At 38.9% G+C, this 16,105-nt stretch overlaps 1 protein-coding gene across 1 annotated transcript in view; it reads left to right on the top strand.

The window, feature by feature from the left end:
• Positions 1-9,067: 9,067 nt before the first annotated feature.
• gpsm1b (G protein signaling modulator 1b) overlaps positions 9,068-16,105 on the top strand; it is a 20,765-nt gene continuing 13,727 nt past the window's right edge. Inside the window, exons 1-2 of the mRNA XM_008325937.3 lie at positions 9,068-9,355; positions 15,074-15,620. Of these exons, the coding sequence (XP_008324159.1) occupies positions 15,472-15,620 (149 nt within the window). The 5' untranslated portion in view covers positions 9,068-9,355; positions 15,074-15,471. The remainder of the gene's footprint in view (positions 9,356-15,073; positions 15,621-16,105) is intronic.

Here is a 16,105-nt window from a genome sequence, read left to right as displayed (position 1 = left end):
CATCGACATCGTTTCTTTCTTCCTTAGAACATCTGCGGTTCATATGTTTAAGTAGGTACAGTGTTCTTTGGGATGCGACCCAAAGAATGCTTCACACATACTTTTAAGCGGTCCCTAAACATAGATAAAGAATGCTTCACACATACTTTTAAGCCGGTCCCTAAACGTAAATTAGAGTGTTAGCGTCGTAGCATTTACATTTATGAAAGCCTGCATCTCCTGAACTGCTGCATTCAATATGACGTGCTGTGTAAAATAGCAACGTGATGAAAATTCGTCTCACTCTTGTCCACTACTGCGTCTCTGTGTTGTCAACTGCGTACATGTACGTAGGCACGTTCGAGTTATGTTTGTGTTCAACTGCTGACGCACAGCTGAGCTGAAGGTCCGAGGGAAGGGGGTTCAGGCAGGGGTGGGGGGGGTCCATGTGCGGCCGTGCCACCCCTCTGACACCAGCCTGCCATTGTGCTCCTGTCATGATCAATCATGTCCTCCAAAGACTGGCCTTGTCCTGGAGGGAGGGGACCAATCACACGCCTCATTACCCAGGCTTGGTTACTCTTGAGCAAAGTAGTCCCAGGACACTTCAGCCTGTTGCTGTCTGAGGGGAGAGAAGACCAAGATGAAGAAGAAGACGGAGAAGACGATGAGGTGGAGAAGGACCATGCAGAGTAAATGTCTGTCCATGATAGACACTGGTCAGAAAGACTGGTATCAAAGTTGACCTTCGTGGACCTGTCACAGAACAACAGTGAAATGAGATGAAGGAACAAAAATGTTTGGATGTTGTTCAGACGACGTATCTGAGACGATGGCAAAAACTAAAGAACAAACGTCAAGCATTACACACATTTAAATGATATTCTTTAAAACCAGGACAAAAAAAACCCCTAAATCCGCCCCGACCAGCCTCTGGTTTCAAACCCATCCAACATCTTTTATTGTTTTGAAATGGCTCCATCCGGCGAGGTTTCACTGACCAGTCCGTCCACCGCTCGCTCCCTCGGCAGCTGGCTAAACTGTCCAACCGCTTTTCTACAGGGTCGTCGGAGTAACCGATCCTCTAGTGGCACACACACACACACACACACACATGAATAACTGTCTCCCTGTCCTGCCACTCTTGGGGGTCAGCTGGCCTGATCTGAAGAAGGGGAGGGACGGATGCGGGGAGGGGTGGTGTATTGTGGAGAGAAATGACTAGCATCATTTATCTGTTTTGTCATTTGCTCCAAGACAGCAGGGAAATGGGTCAAAACTGTTTGAAGTGCAGTGTCAGACATTTTGATATGACATTCTGACGCCTGAAGCCACAGTGAACACACGCCTCTGAGGAGATTTTTTAACTCTTGGTCAAATATGATTCCCGGTCCTCCTCTTATCTCCTAAGGGTTAAACTCAACAGCTGGCCCTCCAGAGTTGAACACAGGTTTCATTATTAGTGCATCAGGGTCTACTGCAGGCTGAAAAGGCGGCCACCTCTGCCCAGCATCGGCCCTTTTGAATATTGATATGCTAATGGAGAACAACCCAGGAAACAAAGGGCTGACTGCTACCACTGGAAACAGCACAAAGACTCTTCAGTCAGCCGCTGACACTTTTACCACCCAGCATTTGTCCCCAGTTAGGTGCTCAGACAATGATGGCCAACAACTGTCCATCCATTTATGTACGTGTGTGTGTGTGTGTGTATGAGGGGCGGTGCTGTTAGTCAGGTCTGATGCTCTGTCTCAGCGACTGGACTGGTTAAGTTTGACCCTGTGTGTGTGTGTGTGTGTGTGTTTTAGCCTTCTTTGTCTCCAGGGTGGGAAATATCAGCTTTTTAGGCCATTGATAAGCCACCAGACAGAATGTCACAGAGGTCAGAGGTCAAACCTCTCAGGCAGAGCTTGTCACTACAGATGTTGTCCTGCTGTGGGGTCTGTCTGACGGTGGTATTTAAAGTTAAGCAGCCACAGAATCACTGATAGAATCACTTTGTTTACCGTGTATTTGCAAAAAATATTTGCGAGATTTTTTTTTCTTTTGCAAATCTTCCAAGTTGTCTGTTCACAGTCACAAATACGCACTTTAAATGTAAAACTCTGCTGAAGCTGGATCCCTGCAGTATGACATCATCATAACACACAAATATAAATTCAAAAGATTTAACACTGTTTTATCTTCATTGACAATATACACTTTATTCAATATGTTTCACTCTCTAATATAAAGACTGACAAATGTCACTCACTTGAAATCCCTTCAGTTTCACCACGTGGACTAAACTGAATGCCTTCAAATAATAACATTTATTTATTTAGTTTTGGTGTCACATCCTAAATAATTGAAAAAAAACTACACATACAAAAAATAAATAAATTATGCTCATCATCTATTTCAGTTAAGCTATTAAAATATGATTGGGTTCTTCTACTTACTTAAAGTAAAATTTCTGACATAAAATTAACAGTAATGGCTTTATTTAAACACATTTCCTTTAAATGCACTTCATCACGTTAATAGGCATCAAATTGAGTCTGTATGGATTTCTAAAGAGATTATCATGTTATATTTTACTAAAGAAATGTTTATTTCTCCATCTATTTTTAAGAAGCACAACTCAAAAACATTAATATTTTCTTTTATTCATGCAGAATCACTAGTGTGCACCATCATCTTGATTAAACATACTTATCTCCAATTCACAAGTATGACTAAAGAATTATTTTGTCTTATTATTTTTATCCAAACCTGAACATTTATATCCCCCAGCCGGGCTGCCTGGCACCCTTTCTTCCTCTAACATTTACTTTGAAACCACCGTTCTCTGATGTATATCCTGTTTTTTCGCCATCACTACGAGGAACGCGAGCAGAGTGACACTGATTAGCGACTGTACACGGCAACAGTGACCTCAAATGATGGATGTAATCATCCCACTGCAAAATGAATGTATTTATTATTAGTAATTTATTTGCGGATTAATCATAGTCCATGTCAGAGCGCGGCAGACAACCAGCCTGCTATTAGTATCACGGGGGTCAGCTGTTTAAAAGCTTGCATTCATCATTGTGTCGCCATTAGATTTCATTATTGCTGAGCCGGGCCTGCATTCTGTAAATTATTCATTAGGGACATTGTATAAATGCCACACCTGTGGGTTGACATGCTGGCATTTTTGCAGTGACTTTAAAAGTTGAGCACTTTGTTTACTTTTCTCTAATCAATCTATGGTCTGTGTTGTGTAGCTGAGTGACTGGACTGAGACACAGTGCTTCAGTTGGATGGGCCTTCTGTTGTGCTTGTTTACTGCACACAGTTACTGTAAGAGCAGTAACTCTTTATGGCCCATCGTACAAACACTAGACCAGGGCTGTCTGTTTTTTTCAAATTTGGTGAAGTCAGTCTTTGAACCATTTTTTCAAATTTGGTGAAGTCAGTGGTAGGACCAAGTATTCTGCCTGACATTCTTTGAACCGTTAACTGTAAACACAAATGAAGTATTTAGGGGAAATTTAATTGTTAACACTGTATTTTTTTATCTAATCACGTGGATAACAAATCTAAACAGATCGTACCGTCATATCAGAACACCGTATAAAATAAAAAGAAATATCCAGAGAGGTTAAGTTTTGTGTGTATTCTGAGCACAATTCTGGTGGGCCCTATAAAATTTGACCACGGGCCACAATTGGCCCCCGGGCCGGACTTTGGACATGCCAGAACTAGACTCATGTTAAAATACATGCATGATTACTGTGACATAATCTTTTCCACCTGTAAACTTCCTCCTTACAACTTAAAGTTTGCGAGTTCGACTCCCGACGGTAAATGTAGAACATTTTTAGTCTATTTGGTAATGGAACAGTGAAGTGTTTGTGTGTGTTTTTTGTCTAATTTATTTCTGCACAAGTGTGTGTATGTCAGTCGTTGGGTGGGTGGGGGGTTACGGAGAAGAGGTGGGCCGGCACATGCCTGCCTGATGGTTGGTAATCCCACAGTCTTAGACTCATGACCCACTTTCTTGGAGGATTGTTGCCTTTTCTTACCCAGGATGAGCAACCCCCCCCCCCAAACATACAGCCTTTGTTAAGACAAAAAAGACCCTCCCAAAGGACGGCTTTAAAGAAGTAGAAATGAAGAAAAAATGAATGTGATGTTGTGATCGTACACTTCCATCTATAGACCCCAGAATTGTTTTTGAATCACTTATACAATATAAGGGGAAATGCAAATGTATTAATTAATGAATTAATGAATGTTGCAAAGCATTATTATTATCTTAGTAATATTATATTGACATGTGTAATCATAGCATTGGACAGAAATATTGAAGTAGACATTGTTTAAGGTAAGCCAACACCCAATAAAATAAGATAAATAAACTCTCTTCGCTGGCGTACTGTATACAACTACACATATATTGTATTACTAATATATAATGTATAACACAAGATAAGACCTTATAGTCCTCTTTCAGCTGCTGTTGTGATGGATGTCACAAAATCAAGGACAATGATGTCCTCTTTCAGCTGCTGTTGTGATGGAGGTTCCGTGACATATTGTCATAAGTGTCACATTATGCAGACGATGTCATGTTTAACTTTTTTGGTTATCTTTATGGGTATTAAAATAATGACATAAAAACATTCATCAAAACATTACCTTGGAAATATTTTACCGTCTTCAATATTAATTGTGTCTATTTAAACACTGCTAAATAAAAAACACACATTTGTTGGGTGGATTTCAGGGATGGAGACACTATATAAAGTTCGGTGACTTTTGTTTGTGAAATCCGGAAACAGCACGACTGATAATATTAACAAAGGATTTACCACTAGTTTTTAATTAAAAGAAAAGCTCATCCACTAAACACAATGGATGAAAGAAAAGAACAGCGTTGTCATTATTTAATTATTATCCGCTAAGAACTTACAAGTCCACATCACGGCACGAGCCACGGGCATATAGGTCAACAAATGTTGTGGTGATGTAAGAATAAGATATTATTCCTTAATTTAATATTCATTTATTCAACCTTGACACGCTCATGCTCTTCCTTTTTTTGTTGCTGTTGTTGTTTAAAAAACAGGAACCTACCATACACGCCACTCTTACTCCTCTCTTTATCTTAATCCCTAGCAGACTTTAAGTGTCTGGCATGGGGTCAAAATCCCAAACTGGAGAGGAGCGTGTTTGGAGATCTAATCCCCTTACCCCTAGTTGCCCTTAATTCACCTCTTCCAAAGTAGGCCAAGAATAAGGAGCCACAACAGAGGAGCAAACAGCACCGCAGGACACAGCGCTGCCAGTCTGTCAGATGGGTGCACCATGACGACATATTCCACAGCTTCTTTGTAATCTTTCTAGTATTACAGTAATACAAGCACATACACACACAAAGAAACACACAAACAAAATGTCAACGAATATTTAACTACACATCATAAAAAAAATCAGAAAATATAACGTGAAGTCTTTGTCTTCTCTATATAAAAAGGCCAGGAGAGGCCTCGTAAATAATCCCATAGTCAAGCTGCATTTAGAGCGCCCTCTGCTGGATTAGCTTTACAGGTTTCAGCAACACAGTGAGTTCGGAAAGTTCCAGTTTAAATCACAGACGAAAAACTTCCATGTGTATTTTATAGCATCATGAATTTTTTTTAACACTTACTGTAGGATTTTTCTGAACATTTTATCATCATCATCATCATCTGTTGTTTTTACATGCTTGTCCATTTTCACATATGCTGTAAACAAACAACACTGCCACCTCATGGCTTTTAGAAGAACAGGTACACACAGAAAATACTGTATTGATTTTGCCGTGTAAATCAATATAATGAAATATAATATAATATTACATTATAATATTACATTACAATAAATTTAGCAGACGTCTTTTTGCGACAACCAATCAACAATCAAGCAAATAATAATAAAGAATAAATGGAAAAAGTACAGTTATAGTCATTGTAGGTCATAGAGTAAGAAGAATGGTATGTCAATTTAATATAACAATATAATATCATATATATGTATGTGTATATATATATATATATATAATAAAAAGTTTTTTTAGAGCTTGTTGGCCAAAAAAAAAAAAAAAGACAAACCAGGGTCTTTAATAATAAGTGTAGCTGACGTCTCATATTTACATTTTATGTATGGATTAGTATTAATGTATACACTCACAGAGTGACAAAGTTCATGTTAATTGCACAGATTTGTTCAAGGAGGTCACAGACTGAAGGTAATCTTTTCACTGTCTCCAATAAGAGGTCAAGTGTAAACAGGCTCAGTCTGTAGACTGTATTCAACATAAGCCCAAGATTTACATATTTAACAGTCTGTACAGCTTGTGTGGACTGAAAAAATGTGTACACGTGTGAAGCGTTAGTGTTATTACACAATACAACATATTTAGTTTTTTTTTAAAACTTTTTTCAGTCCGCTCTGTCTTTCTCTTTTGTCCCTTTCATCAGTATGCTAAGTGCTAATTCACATTTTCTCTTTATTATATGACAGTACGGGTTATATATTTTAGCTGTCTAAGAAAATCCCAACAGATGAATAAAAACTCTTTCTGCAATTACTCCACAGTGAACCCCCTCCTTCCCCCTCCCAGCTCCATCTGATGCTCAGTTTAAATTCAAGAAGATCATAAGCGTTGGGCTAAAAGAATGCAGCGTAAGGAAATGACCACTGAGGTCAGCAAAGTTCCTGCCTGGGTGATTGTGATTTGAGATTTTCTATCCTTGCACCAATCTATCAGTCCCTCAGATTTCTTGAAATGATCCAACACCTCCAGTCTCTTTTATCTCTTTTAATTAAAGTCTTTTCAAGTCTTTAATTCCAGATCTCAGCCAGTTTGACTGATGTGTTGTTGTTGTCTTTTGTCATTCAGAGTCCCGCAGAGATCTAGGATAGGACGCTAGCTCTCCACGGGACTCTGAAGCTGCTGTTCTCACTACAGTCTTCCACATAATCTGTACTTTCAGACCATTAACCAGAATAATTGCTTTATTTTAAGACATTCATGCCTCATTAATGACAGGATTGTGTGAAGTCCAGAAGTTAAGATGGGAAAATGTTTGCTTTTTTTAATGAAGTTAGCCCAGGCCTGGGTTAACTTCGGGCTAACTGGATACCAGGTGGGCCGTTCATCTTTTTAATCCACCCTAACAAAGTCCCAAATTATATAATTTATTTATATTATCATTATACTTCTGCCTTTTTCCTGCAATACCCACGTTTTCCCAATAGATGGCGCAGAAAATGATAAAAGTATTTTAACATTTCAGCCTTTCTGCATAACTTTTGCATGTTATTTACCTTCTACCGTTCACACGAACGCTCCATCTATCTGCTCCTGACCCGGCCCCCCTGTTCAATTTTAGGACAATTGTGGCCCACAGGTCAAAAACTTTGCCTATGCCTGTGTTAGCCTAATCTACCCACTGTTTTCCGGAAATACACAGCCCCCTAAAATCCCCCCTAAAATTCGGTCTTGTTGAAAAACAAACCAAAATAATAAGAAACCTGTCAGGCCACAAAAGCAAAGAGTTTGGCAGAATAAAAAACAGAAGAAGAAAATACACAAACAACAAAACAAATACAGATTATGAAGAAATGTGATACATTTATATAACTGTTTTGGTCTTTTGAAAACATCTGCTGTTTTTGCTCTAACCACGATGTTTCTTGCATCATACACAGAGTGAAGTTGACGACTGCTGACACTCCCTGATCCTTTAAGCCTATCAGACACGTTCAACATTCATCCCATCGCAGACTCCGTTCATTAAGCAACACTTGGTTCCCGGTGGGTGGAAGTACATTTGTGTGGCTTTACACTAACAGCATTTCACACACTGGATACCAAATCTAGTTATACATGTTCCCAGGTTCTTATCAGAGTCTATGATGAGAAAAGAAGATGATGAAGAAACACTGAAAAAAATAAATAAATAGCAAAGACAGCAGGAAAATAACAGGATGGCAAACATCACAACACATGTGCAGTGTGTGTTTTGTGACCAAAGGCAGAATTCATTTCATTAATGACAAAGAAAATCCCTTGGTCCACTTTTCTTCAAAAAATGATCTGGCAGAGTTTTTTATGTAAATGAGGAAAAGAGCAAACATGTTCAAAGAGATTGACCTTTGACTAAATTTGGTTTGAATGAATAAACCAGATCAGAAAATGTTATTTTATTAAAATAAAAAACACTCAAATTAATTAATGTTAAAACCAGGACATCAAATACTTAGGGAACATTATTTCAGTGACACTTAAAACACAAGTTTAATCATCGTTATACATACTTAATTTTTTTTGGTTAAATGTTTTTCTATGTTATTAATATCCTTCACCGTTTGTAGCAGTAACACAGCCGCAGTCCTTGGACTGAATTACTAGATCGTTGCTGCCATCTTACGGTAAATTGTGTGTACTGCAAAAAATACTTTCACAAATGTTTCTTATACTGTTTATTAATTTTAACAAGGGTTAAACAGTAAATTAAATTAGGAGAGGAGCTTACTTTTATGAGAACTATGTAGATTTAATGTAAAATGACATGTATTTTCATTTCAAACCGAAATAATTTCCCCTGTCATCTCCGTGTATTAATTATAGTTTTTATTCCTAGAATGATTACTTTATTTTAATTTTAATGTAATTTTTGAGATATATATATATATAATTAGAAAAATCAACAGTTAGAGTCGGCTAAGCTAACAGCTTTAGCCTCACTTCTTCTTTGGCTTTTAACAGTCCCCAGCATCTTATACATTGCTGCCACCTGCTGGATATTTTTAACTGGGTAATATTTACATGTACAAGCAGCCCGACCAATTACTTTAAGGCAGTCAAAGAAAGATAGAGGCGATAGAAACGATGCTATAATAGCGTAAAGCTACTTTCACACCAAAAATTCAGTGATTATTTTTATTTTCATGAAAATTTCACATGAAAAATATACTGTAATTGTGTCTGTTCTATCTTTTCTGACCTACAGTTCTGTACTCTGTCTGCCTAATGTGTCTTACACACGTCCACTTCGTGTCCTGTGACGTCACTTTTACGAGGCGGGGCCGCGTGTTTATGGCGTACTTGCTCTAGCACTCACTCTCTCAGCAGCTGCCATTGCTGTGGTGAATGAAGGAAGGGGAGAGAGACACGGAGAAGGAGGGAGGGAGTGCGGGCGAAGAGGAAGAAGTAGAAGGAAACGGTAGCAGCCTCTGGAGGAGATTATTGTGAAGGGGCCTCATAGCGGGCGGAGGAGAGAGAAAGACTGACAAGAAGTGGTTCTATGGCTGCCAACGGTGTGGACCAGGACCTGGTCACCAGGAGACTAAACTCCAGGTAGGAGCCCACTTGGGTGACAGGGGGTTCAGTCCATGTGGACGGTTTGTCAATGAGTAAGAAGGTCAAAAAGAACAGGGAGCGGCTGGACGGGGGGGAGAAAAGGGTACAAACAGCCGTGTCTGCCAGCAAAGAGCGTTTTTGGCTGAGTTTAGGTGGAGCCTGTCAGGCTGAGGTTGAGGTTGGGGCTCGGGGGAGACGTGCTGACCAGCCAGATTTCACTGATTTTAAAATCTCACAGACCGAACCACAGCTGCAGCCCGAGCCCAGATCCAAGTCTCATTCCTGGCAAGGGGTCAGTGAGAACGAAGCAGACTCAGAGGAGCCTCCTCAGAGGTGGACCTCGGAGGGATGGTCTGTGTGCACATGTTGAACACAGCTGTACGGACGCTGCGGTTCGTGTTTGCATACTGGTTAGAGACAACATGTCATGACCACGTCTCGGTTCTTTGTCCTCTTTGTTGTATTTGCATGATCCAGTCAGTCAGTCAGTTATGAGGTGAACTTGTTGCTGCCTGACATTGACACTGTCATTACAATGACACTGACACTGTCGGATTTGACTGATCCTCAGTCATAAACGACTACTCGATCAATACTCTTCACATTTTCTATCTCCCTGCCCCTAGAACAGATCACTTGATGGGTCTTTGCATAATGACCATAACCTTTAAAGCTGGGGAGATGATTATTAGATCTCTAACTTAATCCCTAAATTTGCTTACTTATATATACTTCAGGAAAAAACATATATCCTAATTTTTATGATAGTTGTAAATTTAAATATTTTCAATGAGACAAATGAGTAATAATAATAATAGATTGACACAATAGCAACCTAATTTTCTGTATCTGAAATGTGAATATTTTAATTTCTTTGCTTTTCTTTATACTAATCACCGAAATACGTGACATTAATTTTACACCTACTAATCACCGAAATATGTGACATTAAATTTACACCATTTACATTTATGTTTTATTCATTCAATGAATAAATAACACAAAAACAAAGTAACAGTCTGAGGAATAGATAATGGTAGTAAGTAAGTAGTACTGGTATGTGTAGACACCTCTGAGTCACCAGATAAAAACTCTGAGGTGTTCCAGTAGTCGTAGATTAGTTTGTATGAATATGCATTTATGAACAATGCAAATTCATTTATCTAAAGTTTTATTATTTTTTTTATTAGTCACAAATTCATTTATCTAAAGTTTTATTATGTCGTTTTTTAAACTGGAATTATAGAGTATTTGTTTTCTGCAATTTTTTAAAATTTTCAAAAACAGATGTGTTGTGCATTGGAAGAAATTAAATAAAAAAATCCAACAATAATTAGAATCAATGTAGCATTTTATTTCACGTTAATAGCTACGATTAGTTCTTGCACATGATCAATGGTTATGTCGTACTCAGATCTGTGTTTTGTAATTGATCGTGTCTTCTAGAACACTCTTGTTATAAAGCATTTAATTCACCAAACAAACAAAGTCCAAAGAGGAACATTAATAAATAAGCAATAATAATAATAACATGTTTTTGTCCGGTACAACTGTTATCATCTCGTCCTGTGATGCATCATTGGGCCACAAGCCACTATTTGAGAAATATTTTCTTAGGTACAAATATTCTTCTTATCTCACTGGGTTAAATATAGACTGCCACACTGTGAGCCTAACCAGGACAAAGTGGTAGAATATGATTGGTGTCTGAACAATTAAAATAAAATAAAAAATAAATAAAAATAAGTTTTCCATTAGAATAAGAAACAAAAGTTAAGGCTTTTTAAAAATCTTCAAAAAAGAAAAAGGTGATTGATGAAATATAAATAGACGCCCAGAACATAAACATTGTTTTGTTTCTCGGAATCTTAACAAGTGCTGAGCTGTGAAGTGACATTTCCAAGCCCTGCAGGTTCTCATGTCCCTGATAAACAAAGATAAAGACACCAACATATAGGATTTCTGTTTTACAAACAGTCGGAGTCAACACATGACCTTTCTACAATGGGGGTAGAGTGTGTACATGCTATCTGTCTGGTCTATTAGAGTTCAAACAGTTCTGTAAGAACTGGAACAGTGTGACCTACTGTGTGTGTTCACTTAAGCTGTGGAAACAAAAACTACTGCTTGTAGGGACGTCTTTAGATTCTCAGGTTTTTTCTTTAGATCCTTTTCATATTATTTGGTTCATCATTCATGAAGTTGATTCCAGCCGTGCCCAAACTTTTATCAAGGATGTCAAGATTTGTTGTTTTTAATATCAGACATGCAGGTGCTCATATTTGCTACAAGAGTATCGTTAATAAAAATGCAAAAATAAAATTGAAGTTAATGAAAGAAAGGCTAACAATTGGCAACAAAATACAAAGTCGCCTAAATAAATGTACCCTTCGACTCCGACCGACTGCATAACAGGATCAAATCACTATCATGCCAGGCAATAGAGATTCTAGCTCAGATGTCTTCAAAGTGTAACGCAAGCACCCTCTGGGGGGCGCCCTAGCAGATCAATGGAGACAAAAACACAAGGAAAAAGAAAGTCTGGTATCGTGTCCAAGCAAAAACCATATGTTCAGCATAACTATTTTAGTAAAGAACAGGGAAAACCTGGTGGTAGTCGTGAGAAGCAACAGCGGACATTTATTTTATATCAGTTTGATGAATTTATTGTGTCAAAACTGAGGAGGACAAACCGCTGCAGCTGGAAACTGAACTAAGCAACAGGGAGTTAGGCATGCTCTCCTAATACTACCCTTTATCACAGATTAACACTTAGTCATATGACATACCAAATGGAAAACCTTAAATCCTTATTTTCCGCGTTACAACCCAACGGTGAAAGAATCTAAACTGGCTTACTTGTTACATCTTTTTTTTCTTTTACATCTTTATGATTTTAAAAACCTTTTTGTCCTTGTTAAATGCTCAACAAAAACACTTATAAAGGACTCAAAGTTTACTTGAAAGGATACGGAAAAAAAGTGTACTCCCTGTTGAAAGAGTTCACCGTGGAAGGATGACACTTGAGGTAAATGTCACATGTCCTTGAAACATCCTTTTCAGAGACTGCATCAGTGGTTTTGGGAAATGCAGGACTGTCATTGAGTTTAGTTGTGTTTTAACAATCCTGTCAGTAATTTCAAAAGGCTTTCTTTGATGGCACTGCCTTGTCATCGTCACTTCAATGACAGCAAGGTCGTTAAGGTCGAGGAAACAGAATCTTGCTGATTTTTTTTTTTTAAATGCATCTTTGTAAGGGAGTTAGAAGTGAGAAGAGGGGCAAACAGATCTGCGCTGACTGAGAGAGACGTGCGCTGTGAGAGGGGAAAAAACATTCCTTGAGAGTTTCTCTCTGGTTTCCCTGACAACTGGCCATGGCACTCTGTAATTATGACTGGATTACCACTCTGAGCACAGAGTTTCGTAGTTTAGTCAGGGCTCAAGAGAACAGTAGTTAATTTGCAATAAGAATGAATGGGTAAAACAAGAGCTCTGAGTAAAAATGTGGTTGTTATTCACTGAAAACTGCGCGTTTAAAGTTTAAGTTTTAAAGTTGGCATCATGTTCTATTGGGAAGGCTAGCACTATTGTTTACCGGATGTTGGAAATTACTGTGGAGAACCATCATGTTTCTTAATAATTAAGTAACTCGCAGCACCAGCCAGGCAGTTAGAAACCAATGGGGCTTTGGTTTGCAACTTGGTGACTGTGCGCATTCCTAATGGAGTCTGTGGAAACACTGCAGTTCATTGAAGAGCTTGTTAAACTGGGTTGAAAGTGTCAGGGATCCTTGACAATTACTTTTCACCATGGCTCAAGGATGACATTGAAAAAATAAAATAAGTAAAATGGTCTTCCTCAAGTAATTTTTCATCATTAAATGGTAATTTAGTGAATTTCAGTCAAGACTACTCAGTGCTACTACACTCCCAGTAGTGAGTGCTGTAGTGGATGTGGATTTGTTCAGTACTTCAGAAAGACGAGACTGTGAAGCTCACACAAACCTCACTTTGACCCCGGTATCTTCTCCTGTAGCCCGTACAGTTACGTGTACACACTGCTGCCATGGTAACAGCAACTCTCCAAGACCACAGACGGGCTATTATGGGATAAGTGTCTCCCAAACAAACCAATTAGAGCGGTAATCAGAGGAGACAATAGCAGAGGACACTGCTCAGATCTGCTCCTCTGTCGACCGCAAATATGGCAAGAACGAAAGTGACTTTGAAAAAGACGTCTCTGGGAGATCTTTGTCTTTGTTGTCATTCTACATAACTATGGCTGAGCCTGTTAGGCTTATAATACTTATAATTATTATAATATCTAGATAAAATTTGAGTCGCTGGCTTGTGGAGTTTACAGCTTTTACATGGTTACCACATAACTGAGCCTGTTAGGCTTATAATACTTATTATTATAATATCTAGATAGAATTTGAGTCGCAGTATCATGAGATACTGTATGCTGCACTGATGGAAAACCCTGGATTAGTTTGGAAATGAAGTGATTTTCATTTGTTTTGTGCTAACCACCACAACTTAATTATTAACGCAAGCACTCCGGAATTGGAGCAGATGCAGGTAAGGGGCAGATGCAGGAAACCTCCTAAATGTTGGTTGTATTTTGGTCATCAATAAAAAACTTCTGAGGGTATTGTAGCACAAAGATTGAACACCTCATAAGGTTAAAGTGCTTAACTCGTTGGATATGCTGTGAAGTTGGCTTCATTATGTTACCCAAGGCAGTTTCATCAAGATGTTTTGATGAGACGCCAAGACAGTCCAGTTCTGTTTCTCGATCTGGTCAGATACTGGTGTCAGTATGGGGCTCTCTTGGGTCAGAGAATCATTACACAACCTCTTTTGTTAGCGAGGTACCAGATGGTAAATCACTGCTGGTATAAATTATAAAAACTGTGGCAGCTGTAATGTATTCAGCAGATTCATTCTCTGTGATCTCCTGCTATTGTTCTTGCTGGCTTACAATCACGAAAACCTGGTTTACTGCACACGACGGTGGTTGGTGCAGAATTAATCACCCCCATAGAACACAGACTTGTCTGACTGAATACAATTTACATTATAAGCTGTTAAAATTAAAGAGTCCTTAAAGCAAGTTTCATATCTGCTTGTACGTATGTATCAAAGAAAGTAAGAAAAGAGTGTCGTCCTTCCTTAGCGGGGATTTTCGACACTTTTTACCACGATGTGAAATACAATCAGTACTGAAGAAGCACTAGATGAGGGCTTGTCATAAAAATACCAAAAGAAAGAAGCAAAAACTGATCAGGTTTTCAAACAGAAACCAAATTTGTAGCACTAAAAAGCTGACTTGACCCAAATACCCCTTGACTTACAGTCTTGATAGTATCATCCAAGGACCTAATAATAATTCTACTAGAGTCAGCAGACAGTTGGATTATTCACTAAGCTGTGTGATCTGGTTCACTGTGGTGCAGGTCTCTTTAGATCTTTGTCTCCATCCTTTCTCTTGTCACCACATTAAAACCCACTTTCTCTTCACCTGTTGTCACTCTTTTCATTGTGGTTCAAAGTGACCAGGTGCTGACACAGTAACGGACAGGAGTAGGAGGCTAAAAGGAAGAGTTCCCATGTCTCTGGAGGATCGTAGGATCACACCGTCTCAATTTAATTTCATTCACCACGATGGATGAAACATGCTCTCTGTAGTTTAATCAACTTTGTTTTTTCAAAGGACACTTGCACACCAAGAGTTGGTCTCCTTTGGGAGATTCTTCAGTTCTGTGTTGACGTTTGATGGTCTCAGCTTCAGGAGCAGAGAGTCCACCTTTGGAGGTTTTATGGAAGCAGATGTGATTCTTGGCCCTTCCCTGACTCTGTGTCGAAATCTTCAGCTGGAGTTTGTCTGAATTTGGAGCCGTTCTGCTAACGCTGTGGATTCTTTTGGAGTTACTCAACAGACAATATGAACTTCATATGGACGTCATGTGGTTGACAGAAATTCCATCCATCTTGTTTAAACAGTAATATCAGCTCCTGGACCAAATGTTACCATGTCAGTGTTGTGTGTTCTAGTACACTGCTTCAGTGAATTGCATTTTCTTTGTTCAAGACTTTGATTTGTTCGACATCATGGCATCTGAGCACTGCCCTTTAACTGGGGCTGAGAGAGCCGTGTGTCGACTGGTCCACCACGGAGCACGACCTCAAGCCATGCTCAGACCTTTACAGCTGGAGCTGCAAGTGTACGTGGACAAAATATGGAAAAAGCAAAAACACAGGTATTGCCAAAACACTGAGTACATTTGTATTTGGCAATAAAATAAATTGTAACCATTTCAAAATGGCCTTAGAAAAGTCTCAAACCTGGATAAACTGATTGTCGATGAGCATGCAGTCTGGCCAATCAGCTGGGGTTCTCAAAATGCAGCATACCGGCCCTCCCACACACAAAATAAATGATGAATTTCTTTTTGCTGGTGGAACTTGTGTTGTGTTGGTTTAAGACAGCGACCTATTCTTCTGGGCTAACCCTTTTAACAAATTAGCCCAAATACCTTTGAAGTAACTATCCACTCCACACAAAATCGTACTATCAAAGGCTGTAAAATGCAACTTTGTCTAGGATGGTGAAGGCATCACTGCATTGATGATGGAATTTAATGCAGTGTAGAGCAGGTATTCCCAACCCCCGGTCTGGGGACTGATGCTGGTCCGTATGTGATTTGGTAGAAGGCTGCAGTGGGACACAGTAAAAAAAGTTAAT

This window comes from Cynoglossus semilaevis, chromosome 14, assembly GCF_000523025.1.
Source record: "Cynoglossus semilaevis isolate Cse_v1.0 chromosome 14, Cse_v1.0, whole genome shotgun sequence".
In the NCBI taxonomy this organism is placed as follows: domain Eukaryota; kingdom Metazoa; phylum Chordata; class Actinopteri; order Pleuronectiformes; family Cynoglossidae; genus Cynoglossus; species Cynoglossus semilaevis.
This window is presented reverse-complemented; position numbering and strand designations above follow the sequence as displayed.